The sequence below is a fragment of the Anoplopoma fimbria genome, chromosome 10, assembly GCF_027596085.1.
Source record: "Anoplopoma fimbria isolate UVic2021 breed Golden Eagle Sablefish chromosome 10, Afim_UVic_2022, whole genome shotgun sequence".
In the NCBI taxonomy this organism is placed as follows: Eukaryota; Metazoa; Chordata; class Actinopteri; order Perciformes; family Anoplopomatidae; genus Anoplopoma; species Anoplopoma fimbria.
This window is the reverse complement of record NC_072458.1, coordinates 21479476-21498101: the sequence shown is the minus strand read 5'-3', so window position 1 is coordinate 21498101 and position 18626 is coordinate 21479476. Positions and strand designations below refer to the sequence as shown.

Sequence of the window (18626 nt, the reverse complement as noted above, 5' to 3'; positions counted from 1 at the left end):
TATATTAGGTAATAAAAACGTGGACTTAAATTGATCAATTAACAATAATAATGACTTTTGAGAGGCAGTCAGTGATTTATTGAGCCCACAAATGCACCTCAACCCTTTGAAATGTATGAAAATAACCTTAAAAAGGAAGATGTATTTAGATAATTCTAACATTTAAAATGCATTTGAGTCAGTGTGTTTGCAGCACACGGTGGACTCGCCATGTAAAGCTGCTGTTACCTGGCTCGTCTCTGTTGGTTGAAGCGTTCATGACGTCCAGGTGAGTCCAGGTGAGCTGCTGAGATGAGTAATAACCAGAAATATGTGATAAACTTGTTATTATTGGTCTGCAGTGGTCCTCTGTGCAGTTATACTTCTGTAATACAGCCTGGACCCAACCACAGCTGCCGGCGACCTCCTCCTCAGCTAATTACCTGATTATAAGTGGCTTCAACAGGTGTACCACGCGCATGCGCACAACGATCCGCTCCAGGAAAACACCTTTTTTTTTTTTTTTTATATATTTCTGTTCAAACGCATCAGCAGCTTGTAAACTTTTTTTTGTGTGTGTGTGACTCCACCTCAGACGGAAGTGACCTGAGCTGCTGTCCTGTGATTGGAGGTGTTGGGACAGGTACCAGGACGGAAACGCGTCACCTGAGCTGCGCAGGTAAGAGGAGGAGGAGGAGGAGGAGGAGGTCTGCAGAGGGTGAGAACAACGCGGAAGAGCAGAAAAAGCTCCAGAAACAAACAGAGAGATCCACGTTTTATGCAGCTGGACGGACAACAAAAACATGTGAGTCAAAGAAGAATTAAAAGTTTAATTAAAAGTTTAGTTTAAAGTGTAAAGTCAGAAAACAGCCTCACCTGAGGAGGCTTTCTGCTGTGAGGGAGTTCATGCATCTCACTGAGAAATAACTTTTACATTATACATCTTTTGTTGGACAATTTGCACAGTGAAATAAACATTACATCTAGTTGTGTTGTTTAAAAAAAACTTGCAGACAATATGACGTCATGATTGAATACTATTACACCTGAATATCATCTTATAATGGATTCATTCAGCTGGGAGGCTAATACTACATTATATATAGATTAAATGTTGATTATACAGTCAGTGGAGGAAGTATTCACATCAGTTACTTAAGTAAAAGTACTAATGCAATACTGTAAATACTCAGCCCTGCATTGAAAATGTAACTTTATTAAAGTAGCCTAAAATGGGGAAAATGTACTTAAAGAATAATAATAATAATATAATACTCTGTCCCCTGTGGATGTTGTACTATTATATATTAATATAAGATTATTATTACTAATGCATTAATGTAAAAGCAGGATTTTACTGTCTTAGTTGGAGCTCATTTTTAACTATTAACTAATAATGATTATTATTTGTGCGATGGATTTATCTCCTGATTATTTTCTCTATTAATAGATTGATTGTTTGGTTTGTAAATAATAAATCAATAGTCCAAATGATTAGAAAGAAAATCAAAAATCAAAGTAAAGTAAAAGTACCTCAAATATGTACTTAAATTCAGCAGGGTACTTGAGTAAATGTACTTAAGTACATTCCACCACTGCAATTAATCGATAATTGATCAGTTGATCGAGTAGAAAAATAAATAGCAGCTATTTTGATCATTGATTAAACCACACATAAGTATTAAAAACATTTATTTTAATAGGTTTAATGATTTACTTTATAATCCATGTTGTTAAAGTGACAAGTACTATTATCAACAGTATCATGTCTGATATCAAATACATAAAGCAAAAGGTATCTCAAACATATGATTTAGACTGTTATTATATTCCAATTCTAGAAGTTTGTTTAATGATTCTTTTCATTTTTTTGGGATAGTAAATCTTAAGAAAAAATGTAAAATATGAACTTAATATATCTGTAGTTTATTTATAATGATAAATATCTATTGCTCATGTTTTGAACTAGTGTTTTATGCTTAAAAATGACAATTATCATCCAATAAAAACCTAGAAATGTAGAATTGTATAGTACATTAGGGATAAATATACATATTTATATATGATGGACACTAAAAACATGTATTTGTAGCTTTTAAAGTCGGGATAAGCGGGATTTCATCCAAAAATTGGCACTTTTTAATGTTTTTATTAGCTAATAACAGTCTTTCTTCTTCAGTTTCATGATGACCGTGTGTGACGGCCTCTCCCGCTGTAAACTGGCTCTGGCCTTCGCTGTGTTGATGGACCTACTGGGAGGAGCGGCTCTGCTGGTGGGAGTCTTCGCCCCCCTGGAGATCAGAGGACGGGACTTTGGAGACTTACTGGTCTATACTGGTATGAAATAAATGTCCCAGTGATGTGGAATATATCTGATGAGTTACAAACACATAACGTTGAAAAGAGGAAGCAGATAAAAGAAGAATTATGTTCTTTATTGATGCATAAAGTTCTTCCTTATTTACTTCAGTGATCATTCAGTAGTAGTGGGAAGTTTTAGAGAAGATTGATTTGTTCCTTTGTTTAAATTTAAAATGTTGAAAAGCAAAATATATTATTCTTAATTACATAAAAGACATTAAACAACATTATGCAACCAAAACATGAATATATTTACTTTTCTTTTCTTCATTTATTGAATATTTTCTTGCAAATGATCCTTGAACTTTAAACTTATAACATGTTCCACAATAGTTGTGAAATATAAGAAAATACAATCTTAATAGAATATTTTAAAAATATTGACTTTAACTTTTGAAACATTTATGTTAGCTTGATCGTATGTGAGAAACAAAGAATATTATATTTCACAGTTTCCCCTTTGAGCTGTACTCATGCAATTTTGATGTAACGTTCATTTTTTACACTTTTAAACTGCAATTATTTAGCAAAAACAGAAAGCATGATAACCTTTCAAAATAAGATGAAAATGATGTTTATTATCTGGGTTTCACTCCCATTAATGATAACTTTGCACAACTGCTTTATCAGGCAGCGTCTGTCTTCAAACATTTAATCAACACCTAACAAAAAAAAGTTTCACATAGTGAGCTATATTTTTGTTTACAGCATGATATAAACTGTAAAGAAAGGAAAATTCAATGAGGAAACAAAAATAAGAGATCAAATATAATGTTATTGATATCAAAGGAATATTTTAAGCAGCACTTACAGTGTTAAGTGAGAAAGAGTGCAAACAGATATCAATAAACAGATTTATAAATCCAAAATATAGACAGTTTAAACAGAAGGCAACATCTTGGCTCCATGTTTACTTCCTGTCTGCTGATGTCATTCACATCCACTAACAGAAAATAATAGAATAAATAGAATAAATCAAATAACACATCTTTGTAACAGTTATATATGTATTTATTTTGGTTCATAAGCATTCTTTTTATTTTATTTGTTTCTGTTTTCTCAGGCGCTCTGTTCGTGCTGATGTCTCTGGCCGGTTGGGTTTTGTGGTACAGCGGGAACATCGACGGTCTGACCTCCAAGAGGGAGCTCGGACACATCAGCAGCGCCGTGGACCGGCTGGCCCGCAACCTCAGCCGCAAGATCCGCACCTACAGGGGCCACATCTGAGCCCAACGGACAGCAAGTCTGACCACATTTCAGATTAAGAGCCTGGAGTCTCCTGTGTTTGTCAGTATTAATATGAGACACAAACATTTATTCAAACTCTTATTGTTACAAGCACGTCAGAAAACATTTCAGCTACAGTTCTGTTACGTGATATTAATGTTTTATTATGATTAATATTTTTTTTTGGTGTTTTATATGTGGTGTCTTGTTATATTTCAATAAATGCATTTTTATAAATTATAAGAGTCTGTTTTTATTACATTTAAGATTAATTCTCTATTTACGAGCAACTGAAATATGAGAAATCTATGAATTTTAATGAGCAATGAACAAGTCAAACAACAAAAAATATATATAAAAAATATATTTATAAATATAGAGAGATGCAGCATTGTAATATGTCATTACACATGTTCAGAATTAACCATATAGAGGATTTTTTGTAGATTATATATCACTGTGCAATCACTGTATATATTATTGTATTCAACATGTCATTTTATATTATATATACCTGAATGTTATTAGCTTATACAGTGTTTTAATTTATTATTCTATATTATCTTATTTCATTATATATATAAATATTTCATGTTTATATTAAATAGCTTTACATTTATTAATACATGCACATCATGCATATTATATTCTGCACTTTACTCATAAATATTAGGAGACTGAACTTCTTTTTGTTGTTTTATTTTATTCATTGCATTAGAACAACATTAAAGCATAATAAAGAAAATAAATATATCAATTAAGATTGAAAAAAATATCGTTATAGTGTGTCTAAAGTGCAGTTAGTTGCCCCAAACTCTGAAATAAATAAATATACCTAATATTTTATTTACACTGTACCATGATATTGTACGGTATATCTTTAAAATAATCATAATCTATCATGGTATTCAATTTATTTCCCCCTTTACTTTCTCCCCTGCATACATTACTCATTTATTTATCTTGTTTGTTTCTTTTTTCTGCTGTAACACCTTATTTCCCCTCACTGGGATCAATAAAAAGTGATTTTATCTTATATTCAGTGTTATTAGTAGATCTATGATGTGTACTGACCTCTACTGGTGACTAATAGGAATTACTACAACATCAGCAGAGAATATATCCACCTGTGGCCTGAATAAGAAAGATCAGGACTGATAATATATTAAATTATATTGTCTAATGTGTTTATTTTCTATCTTTAGGTCTTTTCTGCCCCTTTAGAATAGAATTGAACAAAATTATATGATGAATGAACTCCACCTGAACTCCACCTGAATAAAAAGAGGAACTGACCTGGCAGTGGATTTTCTCTCCACCATAATGGAAGTTTCCCTCTGACACGGCTCAGATAATCCGATTCACCTGGAAACACCGGAAACGTCCAGGGCTCCACAGTAATAGATCACTTACTGTAACAGACCAGTTAATCCCAAAAACAAGTAATTGGATCCATTACAGCCACCGTAAAACAAACAGATGTCAGATCAGACAGAAAAAATGGTGATTTATTGCATTTGTTGTTGTTTTTTAAATGGTATGCCAAGTTTAGATTCATAAAAACAAAGTAATTATGACATTATTATAATTTAAACCTAATTTAAGATTGGAAAATAATATACAAACAAAGTAAATATCGTAGGAAGTTAATCATATGAAACAGAAAATGTATCACAACAGTAAGTAGATATCTTAAATGTATTATATATAAAAAGTAACGTTGACAATCCAGAAAAAAGAGGAAGAAAAACGTCATGCCTGATGCATAAATGAAAGCTGATGTTAGATTAAATAGTTTGAGGGTTTACTTCTCTTAAAATAAGTTTAATTTAAAGATATCACCATGAAACTTCCCCAGTTGATTACTTACATTAAGATAGTATTTTTTTGTATTCCAATTTTTTTTCAATATAATGTTTAAATATGCAAATTTGGCATTTTTTTACCAAATATGTGCTATTTTGCAAACATTTCAACATCAGAAATCTGAACATTGTATGAAGCTAAGTTTAAAAAAAATATATATTATTTGGAGAAAACGACCTTTAAAGATATGTTTTGTTAAATTACAAACATTTAAAGACACTACAGGTGAATAGGGTAAAACAATTAACTAATAGATATCAACATGAAACTTCACCAGTTGATTATTTACACTAAGACAATCATTTTTTGTATTACAAGTTTTTATGAAATGGTATGTTTAAATATGCAAATGAGGCATTATCAAATGGTACCCTTTGGTGAATTTACGAGAAATCTACAGACACAAATAGACAAAGTAGTCAAATAAACACCTACATTTGTATTTTGGATGTTTTCTTTCCACTAGTAAAGTGGAACTTATTGGCTTCACTTAAAAGTCATCAAATCTTATGTATTCGAGATTCAGTTCGACTTATTTTCTGGGTAAATTGAATAAACTCACCAGACTTCACCTCAGTTGCCCTCAAATGTTAAAATCCCCCAAATGGATTACATCTGAACTACAGCAAACGCTTTCTTTGTCACTACTTTAATTAAACAGAAGTTTGATATAAACTCAGATCTTTCTCTCAGGTTATTAACAAAATACTTTGGTTCCGTTCCTCTGTGGTTTTCAGTAAGTAACCCACTCCCTCCTCCCCCCACGGCCCAGAATGACCTAAGATAACAGGGTATTCCCCTGCAGACAGTCTTTGTAGGACTAGTAATGGGATTATGAGGATGGCTATCATGTTTTCAACCGGCCCTGATTCAAATACCGGCAGGTGAAGTAAGGACATTGGCCTCGGAGATGTCAAGACTCAAATTCAGAATGGTCATGTGTGACTCCTTGTAGCCTGAAGTGACGTGAAGATTAGATGGTTTTACAAAGTAAATATATTGCCAGGAAAACATCAACTTAAATTTTCTTAGCAAGCGACCACTTCTGGAAGAAGTACTCAGATCTAAGGGTAAAAGTATCTGTACAGACACACACAGCACAGAAATACTGTGATACAAGAAAAAAGACCGGAATTTAAATTCTTATTCACGTAAAAATGTCATCAAAATATACTTTAAATACCAAAAGCGCTCTTTATCTAGAAAGGCACATTTCAGAATAACATAGTACAGCTCTGTGCTCATTTTAATTACATTATATAATTAATCACAATTTATTATATTAATATTTTGTAATATTAAGATGAATCTGCACGTAAAGCTATCAAATAAATGTAGTCGAGTAAAAAGTACAATATTAGCTTCCAAAATGTAACAAGGTATAAAGTGAAATTAAATGGAAAGACTCAAGTGGGGTATTTGTACTAAATTGTACAGTACATGAGTAAATGTACTTAGTTACATTCCACCACTGCATGCAACCTTTTGAGTCTCAAAAACTCACATATATTGAAAGTCTGTGTGTTTTTTGTCTTGTTTAATGCAGCTTTAATTCATATTTTTATATTAACAACAAATCTAGTGACTATGTGTAGTGTGAAATGTGTCACTCATCTTAAGAGTTGGTGGAGAACAAAAGCTGAGCTACAAGAGAGTGAACACCTACATAAGTAGCAGGATGTGTGAAAAACATTACTGAATCAGCTGAAAAGACTTTGAAATGGTATTTGTGGAGTATTTCTGAATAAAGAAAAGACAAATGGTGCTTTTTTCTACAAGAAGAAGACTAAAGTAAAGTTTTGCATTTGGACACTTGGCTCCAAAGTCATAAAGATTCTTTTGTTTGAGCAGTTTTTCTTCAATCTTCTGGCTGACTGCTGATCTGACCTCCAGCTGCTCCCTCCACTAGTATCCACATTGGAAGCCATGACGGCCTATTAAGGTGTCTAGATTAAACGCTCCTATTCTGGGCCAAAGAGCTTTGATAATACTTATCAGCCTCAGTTCTGGTCGCCACAGATTTTCCATTTCCTGTATTGACTCTTTGTCTGCTTTGCATTGCTGCCAAATCCTCCTTACGTTGCCTAACACCACCACCTTTACTGCTCTCTCTCTCTCTCTCTCTCTCTCTCTCTCTCTCTCTCTCTCTCTCTCTCTCTCTCTCTCTCTTTCCTCCTTCTTCTCCTCCATTTTAATCCTCCTCTCCTCGCAATTAAAGGATTCTATTTCCTAGAACTCAGTCTAAACAAGGGTGGGGGTTAAAGGTGAGATTGACACAGCTAAAGGTTTGTTTTTTTCCACGGTTGGGTTTGTGACTCCAAAATGTAATGTAACAGTCGTAAAGTCAGCAAACTGTCTCAATAATCTATATTGCTATCAGGTGGCAACTTCTGGTTCTGAAATGTGAAGCCAATGCTGAAGTGCCTAAAACCGGCATTCTCTCTAATGTCCACCAGGGGGCGACTCCTCTGGTTGTATAGAAGTCTATGAGAAAATGACTCTACTTCTCTCTTGATTTATTCCCTCAGTAAACATTGTAAACATGAGTTTATGGTCTCAATCTCTAGTTTCAAGTCTTCTTCAATACAGCATGATGTTCATTTAGTAGCAGGATACGCTTTAGGGGCGGGGCTACAAGGTGATTGACAGGTCTCTACCAGAGCCGTCACTTCTGTTTACTGGTTGCAAAAATCCAAGACGGTGACGGCCAAAAACACTGAACTCGAAGCTTCAAAACAGCACTCCACAAACCAATGGATGACGTCACAAAAAATATATCCACTTCTTATATACAGTCTGCGATTGTTTCATACGTTACGTTTTTTTCTTGTGGTTTTTAGATGAGCGTAAGAGGTTGATATCTTACTTCTTTACCACCAACTTCCTGTTTTGATGCCGATAGTTGTGGTAAAGCTAGCTAGCTAATTAGCTGTTGGGCTCATCTCATGTGGTGATATCTTAATGTAGGCTACAGTGAGCAAGGGAGCAAGGGAGCAAGAGAGCAAGGGAGCGAGGATATTTTTCTATTTTCCGTTAATATTATATGATCGGTGCTTTGCCAAGGTGATTTTATCGTTTTCATGGGAAAAGATAATCTTTTTCCTCCTTTGTTTTAAAGCTTCATAGTTTCCCTTTAAGAATCCATTTCCCTCAGAAGGTGACATAGATTTTGCGATTCCTTTTTGGCAGAGCTCTACAAAGCCTCGGCAGCCAGATGGCAAAATCCAAATCACCTGTGGAGCAGCAGGCCGACGGTGCCAAGAGGGAGGCCGGGTGCACAAGTTCGGCCTCAGCACGTCAGCAGAGGAATTAAGTTGTTTTATTTAATACAGAAGAGAGATCAGCGGTTTGCAAAGGGCGGCTTATTGCAGCCTAGATGCTGCTCGATAGTCATCCCGAGATACAGCAGTGGGTGTAAGGGAAGTCTGCCGTCGCTCTGCTCGGTGACATTATCTTATCGGTGTTAAAGGTTCCTGAGTTCACACCTCGGATTGTTCTCCACATGTTAGCCTAGAGTCTAAAGACATATATTGTCAAGTGTAAAGGATGAGAAGTTATGGATTATGGATGGATGGATGGATTAGTGTGAATAGTTTGAAAACATTATCATTGTCCGCTCCTGTTTCCGACAAAATTACACCTCATGTAACTCGAAAAATCAATTATATTTAGAGGGAAAGATATTTTTTCACGGATTACGGTCATAGTTTTTTAACGTTTTTAAACACGTTGTTAAAGTTGTAAATTGAAACAAAACACGGAAATGCCCCAAAACAACTTGGTTAGGTTTATTACAAAAACATTATAGTTTGGCTCTAAAATTACAACGAAATTTAAACAAAACAAAAAAGCAACCAAAGTACTTTGTTAACAGGGGACATGTTCTGAGACCCGTCCACCACATCGACCTTTTCCCGATGTGGACTACTGTGGACTCTTCGAAACTTAATTGTGCTGCATCAAAAGCTAACGTAATCCATGAGGAAATACTTTTCCCTCGAAACATAATTTGCAATGCTGTTTGGCTGTAAGGGATCTTCATTTTCTTGGAGACAGGGCCAGAAGGTCAAGTGGGCTCTTTGAAAGAATATGTTTTGTTTACTTTATCATGGAGAGTAAAGATCAAACTACAAATGCACATTAGAGGGGCATATAATGACACACACTTTGTTTAATCAAGTATTATTGGAAAAATATCCAGGTGTTTAATTGATATACACAGTAATTATATTAAGAACCTTTGGTATTGAATGTCAGTGGAGGACAATATGCTCCTACAGCAGTGGTTCTCAACCTTTTTTCAGTGATGTACCCCCTGTGAAATGCTTTTTCAGCCAAGTACCCCCTAACCAGCGAAAAGCATTTTTGGTTGAATAAAAGATGTAATACACAGCGCTCTGCCATCAGTGTCTGATTTATTAAACTGTCAATACTGACGATTGCATTGTTGCATTAAATTCAGTTTATGAACTTACACTTATATTTTATTGAATATTTATTAAATAACAATTTTTAAAGGATTTTTGAATGGATGCTAATTTTAAATATATTTTTTAAAAATCTCACGTACCCCCTGGAGTGCCTTCACGTACCCCCAGGGGTACACGTACCCCCATTTGAGAACCACTGTCCTACAGGGTAAAGGGGATGCAACCCACTATTATAAAAAAGGAAATTTTTCAGAAAATCAACAAAACCAAACACAGACCCCCCTCTTTGCGTCCAAATCTACCAACCACTAATAACGATAATAAAGATAAAGTAAAAAAATATTATTAGCTGCATGCACATATATATCAAAACATAGAATGCAACAAAAAAAATCAAGTAAAACACAAGATTTTACAGATTTGTTGTTGTCATTGTCTCCAATTGTTTTCTGATTTGAATATATGTATATTTTAGACATTTTATGCTTTTGATAATGCGTAGGAGAGAGAAAACAGGAAATGAAAGCACCTGCACATGATCAAATCTGCCACCAGGTTACTTTAACAACTTTTAACATAAAAAAGCACCAATAAGTACATTAAAAATGGTCACAAAAATTGCCTCTCGTGTTGCATACTGGCTGCAAAGAGATCACTATAATTTGAGGTTTTTTTACTGTCTGTGTTAGCTGAAGAGCTACGGTAGAAAAAACCCTGAAAATGTGAGTATTGTTTTGTTTCTGTTACACCTCTGAGTGATGAATTAGCAGTAAACCCACTCTAAAACGAATGAGATACATTAAAGATAGAGGTGATATGAGGGCAGAGGGTAAACACCACTCCGGTCTAGACCTGTGAGTCCTGGAGAGTTCAGACCTTTCTGTATTGACTGGTTTAAGGTGCAGCAGATGGTGGATGAGCGGTCAGCTCTCCCTTAATCACATTTAAAATCCACTCGCCAGCACACGCTGGATTCAAACTGCTAAACCTTTGCCTGCATGAAGGTCCATGGTAGTTTTGGGGGAGGACTCACTTTTACTTTGTCACTTTACTGGATCTGGTTTATTTATACATATGATGATAAAACCTGCAGAGGGCTCGTAATCAGGTAGCGTTTCAGTGCCAGGTCAGTTGACTTGTTTTCAGCCACAGGCGCAAACAGGAGTCAAGCCGCAGGGACATCCTTGTAGTCCGGTTTGGTCCGACCTTTAACCTGTCACATGTCAAAACCTCCATCTTTCCTGAGACTCTCATCAGGAAACTCTTAATAATAATTAAGCCTTTATTAGTCCCACAATGGGGAAATTCGGTTCTCTGCATTTGACCCATCCCGGAGGAGCAGTGGGCTGCAATGAAGCACCCGGGGAGCAATTTTGGGGTTAGGTGTCTCGCTCAAGGAGATCTCGGCATGTTGCCTGTAGAGGGGTTCGAACCACCGACCTTGTGGTTGTGGGTCAAGTGCTCTACCTCATGTGCCACAGCCACCCCTTAATAAAAACACAATAATAATACCCAGTGTTTTTGTACACTGAAGCAATTGACAATACTGGCAATATTGACACTATAACTATCTTTAAATATAACCATTTAACAGAGAGGGCTGCACGGTGGTGTAGTGGGGCGGCTGTGGCATAGTGGAGAGCAAGGTAGTTCTCCAATCAGAGGATCGGTGGTTCGATACCCGGCTTCGGCAGTCGATGTGTCCTTGGGCAAGACACTTAACCCCAAGTTGCTCCTGAAGGCTTGCCATCGGTGTGGACTGGATGATGAATGTTAGTTAGAGTCTGATGGTGGCACCTTGCATGGTAGCCTGTCATCAGTGTGTGAATGGGTGAATGATATGTAATATACTACTGACTGTAAGTCGCTTTGGATAAAAGCGTCTGCTAAATGACTGTAATGTAATGTAATGTAATGTAATGTAGCGTCGCCTCACAGCAAGAGGGGCAACCTGGACTACAAGGATGGCCCTGTGGCTTGACTCCTGTTAAAACAAGTCAACTGACCTGGCTGGACAACCTTCTGTGAGGAGTTTGCATGTTCTCCCCGTGTCAGCGTGGGTTCTCTCCGGGTTCTCCGGCTTCCTCCCACAGTCCAAAGACATGCAGCTTAGGTGCATTGAAGACTCTAAATTGCCCGAGTGGTTGTCTGTCTCTATATGTCAGCCCTGTGATAGGCTGGCGACCTGTCCAGGGTGAACCCTGCCTTCACCCAATGACAGCTGAGATCGGCTCCAGCACCCCTGTGACCCTTAACTGGATAAGCAGGTTACGGAAAATGGATGGATGGATTTAACAGAGAGAAATGGACGTGAAAGCTCTCAATTTTTTTTTTCGACTGTTCAACTTTGATATTTGACAAAAGAGAAAAACATTTTTACAAGTAAAAGTGCTTCATTCTTCATTTTAATTTTGCATAAAAATATACTTTAGTGTCAAAAATGAAAGTACTGAGAATAAACTATCTCATAATAATGTATGTTATTGTATTATAATTAGTGACGCTTTCGTGTGTACATGAGTTTAAATGTTGAGCTAATTTTAATAACTTCCCCCTGGGGACCAATAAAGTCTTAATCCTATATAATAACACATGATAATTAATGAATTGATTGTATTTTTTATAAAACTCAATCTGCAAATTAACTACAAACTTAAGTTATCAAGTATTTGCCTCTGAATTGTAGTGCTTCTTGTTTTTATGTTTTTTCTTTTTGCTCTACAACCTTTTTGTGAAAACTCCTTCTAGATAGATGTGAATTGGCCACTTGACTACGTAAAAAAATAGAAGAAGAAGCTCAGGGATTCACATGGTCACTGCTGTGGCTCCGCCTCAGGGCGATCCCGTTTAATTGACTTATCTTAACGAGTGGAGGCTGATTTCTTCTGCTGCTCACAAACACATCGTCACTGTTTGTCCTGGACTCCTCAGCTGCTCACACAGGTAAGAAAACGAACATGAAACATCAACGTCCTGAGGACTTGAGAAACCGAATGGACCTCTAGACTATTTTAACTATTAGTATTTGAAGTCTTTATCTTATACTAGGTACAAGTGAGATTTGTAGATGCATAACAAGGGAAGAGAAGACTTTTAATGGATATTTTTATAATTTTTTTGTGGTTGTTTTTTGATTTATCACATTTAATTGCGCTTGTTTGTTCACCATCAACAATAATGTACCATGTGGAACTTTTACAACCTAGATGATGATGCCATGCTCAAAAAAAGACTTAAACGTTAAGCATTACTTATTAAATATTTTTTAACATAATTAGCAATTCATAGGATTCTCCACATGTATTCTTTCCAATAGTCCAATAGTGAATTATTTGTTTTTATGTGTGTTTAGCACATTTGTTTTCAATCAGTTTAGCGTATAATGCATCAAAGATAATTTTCCCATTTAATTTTGACCTGGACATCATTTCTTTATCTTGATTAATTTATCCATTATAGTAAAGTGCTCAAGTCTTTTATGCTGGATTGTCCAAGTGCAATCAATTATCACAGATTACTTTCTTGTCAAAATGTGTCAGGTTACATCATTTACTGGCTTATAGAATATACTCTACCTGGAATCGGTACAGTAATGCAGTCTGCTAGTTTTAAAATAGCAAAGGGGTAGAGAATTGCAAAAGCACTTTAAATGTCAATAAACAAGCACTCCAGCCTTGACCTGGGTTAAACCTTGTCCGTGACACCTCTTGCTGGTATTACTTATGATTGATTGGCTTACTGAGCTTACAAAGCGGCTTCTGCTCTTTTCACAGCATATGCTTCTGTGGACTGAACTTTAGGCCACGACCAGGATCAAGAAGGATACTGCAGCCATACCTCAGAGATAGTCTTCTGTTAACCACTTTGACAGCGTAGAGGAGGCAACTCCCTAGGTTGAAGTTGTGTGCTATTTGCCCTAGAAGAGCACAAATTCTCACTTATATATAACTCAAAGGCACCCCCAACACCTTAACAATGGGTAACACCAAGAGTGGCGCTGTGTCCAAGGAGATCCTGGAGGACCTGAAACTCAACACCAAGTTCTCAGAGACTGAGATTGTCACGTGGTATGAAAACTTCAAGAAGCAGTGTCCAACAGGGCGCATCTCAAAAGAAGAGTTTCAGAGCATCTACAGCAAGTTCTTCCCAGAAAGTGATGCCCAAACATACTCCCAGCATGTCTTCCGTTCCTTTGATACAAACGACGATGGCACACTGGACTTCAAGGAGTACATCATCGCTCTCCACATGACATCAACAGGCAAGACCACCAGGAAACTGGAGTGGGCCTTCTCGCTGTTTGACGTGGACAAGAATGGATACATCACCAAGTCAGAAGTCAAGGAAATCTGTACGGTGAGTTTTAGAGAAACGGAAAGGGTGTAGTACCGTTGCAAACAACCATTTCTTGTAGTTTGCTAACTGTTTGGCTTCCAGATGTTGAGGGAATTGCATGAAGGAACAGTTTAGTACTATGAGTTAAAATGAAACACAAACAACAGTGTCATCTGCATAGAGATTGATATTAGACCGTTCTGTACTTGATCTGTTAGCGGCTATCAGACAAACGACAGCCATTGGCAGGTTTTGCAGACCTCGCCAGTGATTAAACATGGTTTAAGTGGGAGTTGGTTTCTCTGGATGCTTTGAGACTGGAACCTATTTAAAACAAATTGGTGGAATGGACAGTTAAATTGATTGGTAGATGAAAGTCTTGATGAAAAGTGAGAGAAAAACATGTGTGGATGGGTTTGATAGTGAAATGCATGAGGATAAGGAAGATCATCATTGATGAGCTTTGACTTCTGAAATAAGCTATATATACAGTTTTTATAGATACATGGAGATCACAGGAGCATGTTTTGGGGAAACATATAATCTCATGGAAAGATAATGCATTATTCTGGAGTGCAACTCTTTTCAAATGTAGATTCCCATTTTGTTTTTCATTTCTGACCATATCTCAATCAGCACCTAACCAATCAATGATAGCATCGCCTTCCCTGTCACTAAATTTACCTGTAGCATTGAAAAGTATTCTGCATCTCATGGCATTACCCTTGTTAGGTAACTCAAATCACAAGATTAGACTTGATTGATTAATTGATGCTGATAAACGGTTTAAGGGCTAAGCCTAGAGAGGTCTTTGGGGTGAGGTTAGGAGGATATATATAAACTTAGAATTAAGAGAATGAACAATTTTGGATCAAGGGAAATGTGACATGTTAATAATTAGAACCCAAATTAGAAAATAAACCAATGTAAGGAGTCTAAACTATCTATTGCTAAGAGAATGTGCATCGGCAGAAATTAAATGAGGTATAGATAACGGTATCATCTGCATACAGGATCATTTGGGACTGTCACATACTGCATCTATTGGTGGCTTCTGGACAAAGGTCAATATTGGCAATTTAACAGAACTTATTTTAAATGTATTTCTGAACAATACTCCTCTCATGACATACAAAATTAAAAATGCCTTGGCCATTTTCTCACTGATAATTTTAAAAGATAACAGATATTTTACCGAGGTCGGTGGAATGCATTTTTGGCACAGCATGCTATACCTGTTTTCCCTCCTAACTCGTTAAATACCAACACTTCGTCAGCAGCCCTCCCCATCTGATATGGACTCATCGAGGATCAGCTAACTCCAATGCAAACTCATCCGTATCATTATTAGACCTTAGGCTAATGCAACTGATGTTGCACAAAGAGCGATAGAGTACCCTTAATAAGAAAGGTCGTAAACTGAATGGGTCAGTTAAACACAGAATTTCTCCTATGAAGCTGCTGTTCATTTCCCATGAAGGCAATGTATGTAAGTTACATAACACACATATTTATTTAATGTAACGAACATGCTTATTTTAACCCAAACCACAATCTTCTCCAAAACTTAACCAATTACTTTTGTTGTCTAAACCTAACGAAGTAAAACTAAAAACCAAGTAAACCTACTTTGGAAGTTTATTTTGAAAAGACACTAAGCAAGTAAAGAACAGAAACTGACACATCGAAAGCTGATGGTCCCTAAAGTGCCATAGTTTGAAGCTTAGGGCCATTGACCAAGACTTGGTATTTGACTAGTGTGGAATGAGAAGATGACATGGTGGGTAAGATCAATACATCAATACATCAGTGCCAGTAACATCAAACATAGACAAATATTTATATCACATTAAACACATAAGTAACACAAAAGGTATTTTTCACAAATTACCACAAGAAGAAATTGAAAGACATAATTTACAAGATTGATACAAATGTACTATTGCATTATATTGTACTATTTTATATGTTGCTTGGATGAGTCAGTAAAAAGCTTCATAAAGGCTTTAATGAGCCCTACAGGAAGAGCTGCTCTTGGGACTCATCCAGGCTCAAAAACACTTTAATCAAAAGATGAATTGTCTGAATAAGACAACTTATCACTGATTTGACAGCCTGGCCATTTTTCTTTTAGTTATCTTTTCTTTATGCCCTGCAATTGATGTGAAATGTGAGTTAGTAGTTTCAGTATTTACTGCACTGCCAATCTTAATAGTTTTTTTATCTATATGTTTTTTATCTTTATGTTATATTATTAAATGTTGAAATGTAAAATGTTTCACATCCAATCTGTTGGTGTCACAGAAAATTGTATAAATTATTCACAGTTATAAAGGTTAAACAAGAGACAGGAACCCACTCAACACAGTATCGCAATAAATAACAACTAATACTACTTTTTTATGACTTTGAAATCTTAATTTCCTCTGCAGGCCTATTTATAGCCACCAGATTTCAATTTTAAAGATTAGAGGTCATATAATCACTGAACAAAGAGAAGTTTGTTGGTTAATCCATCGCACTACAACAGTTTGTTGCTGTTTCTGTCAATGGACACATGATTAGCTCTTAGATGTGACAAAATGGGTGACAATGAAGAGGATATTGGTTAGATTGGTTCCTCATGAAATTCAAATTCAGTAGATTTTATTAATATTAATATTAATATTGGTTGGACTGGGAAAAGTGAATCCATATTGTCTAAATACCTCTCTTATCAAATAGAGAGGTAAATTGAATGCTACTCTCTTATTGACAAGTTTGTGTCTTCTGTTTTATTTTTCCCTAACAGGCAATTTTCAAGCTGATTCCTAACGATGAGCTGGCTAGTCTGGCTGATGATGAAAACACAGCTGAGAAGAGGGCAGATAAACTCTGGAGTGTCTTTGATAAGGGCGAAGCCGGTGAGATATAACAGGTTGAATAGAGACATGAATTAATTGATTTTGCGCTGTCCAACTTTTGGTCAGTCACCGAAATGATCTATTCTTCCTAACAGCTCTGTCTCGGCTTAATACATAAATAAAAGTCCAACCACCTGTTTATAGTCCAGTGTAGAGTGTAGAGTAATACTTCACAGAATGGGATTATAGGCATTGATTGATAACATGCCTATCAGGACCCCAAAATGATCCCGGAGAGACACAAAACAACTATAAAGCGACATACATCATCTGCAAAGAGACACACTATTACCACAAGAAGACACAAAACAACTTCAAAGAGACACAAAATGATCACAAAGAGAAACAAAACAACTATAAAGCGACATACATCATCTGCAAAGAGACACACAATTACATAATATGTTCATTAATATAGCATTGCACTAGAATAATGACCCCTTAATTTTCCATTCTCAACATGCGATGCATAGCAAAAACACTGTTTCTACTGGCTGACGAGGCTCTCTTCACATCTTCAAGCAGTATTCAATCAAACGTCTATAAGAAAAACACTGGAGTTATCAAATTAATTTTACCAAGTGATTTTGACTTCATCTGTTTACAATATTAAATGCTGCAAATCAGTTTGCTCTAAGCTTTTTTTCCATTTTAACCTTTAAGGAGTGGCTTTCATTTGATTTAATTTCAATGATCTGATCTCAACTTTTTCTTTTTCTTCTTCCATTCCTTTTCTCCCCCAGAACGAGTGGCAGAGGGAGAGTTCATCCAGGGAGTGTTGGAGAATGAAGACGCTCTTCGTTTGATTCAGTATACGCCGTCCAAGTAACTCCTCTGCAGTTTCTTCATTGCACCTGTGGTTCCCACTTTATTCCTTCACTCTGCACCGTCACAAAATGTGGACACACAGCAGCTGTGACGATACGCCCCAACGCTCAAAAGTAAATAAGATGCAGAATCTCCTCCAGTGTTTTATTACATGTAACTTATTTATGCAAACTTTCTGAACAGCTTTCTTTATCATACAGTACGTCCAATAAATAAATAAAAAATCTCTGCCGTCTCAAAACTATGAAGAAGACGCTAATATTCCTTAATACACATGTCACCCTATTGACACTTTCCAACGACTTAATAAAATGTGTTATTCTCTTCTCTGAAGTTGCAATAGATGGAGCACATACTGTCTTTCTGAAACTGTCTGTGTTTAGTTTACATATCTTGCTATAATGTAATCATGCAGGTGTGTTGTAGCAACTCAAGCACACATTTTAATATGATAACATGTCATGTGCTTTAGTTGAGTGCTATCACCATGAAAAAAAAAATATTTTCTCTTCTAGGCAGCATAGTCTCTCATTTTACTCTGGGATGTTTTCTAAAAACCTTGACCAACATGTAAGGGCATCAAGGTGTAACTGTACTGTTGCTATTGTCTAATTCTGTGTCTTTTACAGTATCCAATTCATCCATGTGGTACAATCGTACATATTTGATGTTCTGTTTACATTGCAGAATAGATCCG

General features: G+C 36.1%; 2 protein-coding genes across 2 annotated transcripts; both read left to right on the top strand.

The window, feature by feature from the left end:
• Positions 1-571: 571 nt before the first annotated feature.
• On the top strand, positions 572-3761 carry tmem238a (transmembrane protein 238a). The gene is made up of 3 exons (XM_054605640.1): positions 572-784; positions 2159-2316; positions 3404-3761. The coding sequence occupies exons 2-3, from the start codon at positions 2163-2165 to the stop codon at positions 3565-3567; spliced, it is 318 nt and encodes a 105-aa protein (XP_054461615.1). The 5' UTR covers positions 572-784; positions 2159-2162; the 3' UTR covers positions 3568-3761.
• Positions 3762-13838: 10077 nt separating this feature from the next.
• LOC129096931 (recoverin-like) lies at positions 13839-17930 on the top strand. Its single transcript, XM_054605630.1, has 3 exons — positions 13839-14219; positions 16990-17101; positions 17845-17930. The coding sequence occupies exons 1-3, from the start codon at positions 13839-13841 to the stop codon at positions 17928-17930; spliced, it is 579 nt and encodes a 192-aa protein (XP_054461605.1).
• Positions 17931-18626: the final 696 nt, after the last annotated feature.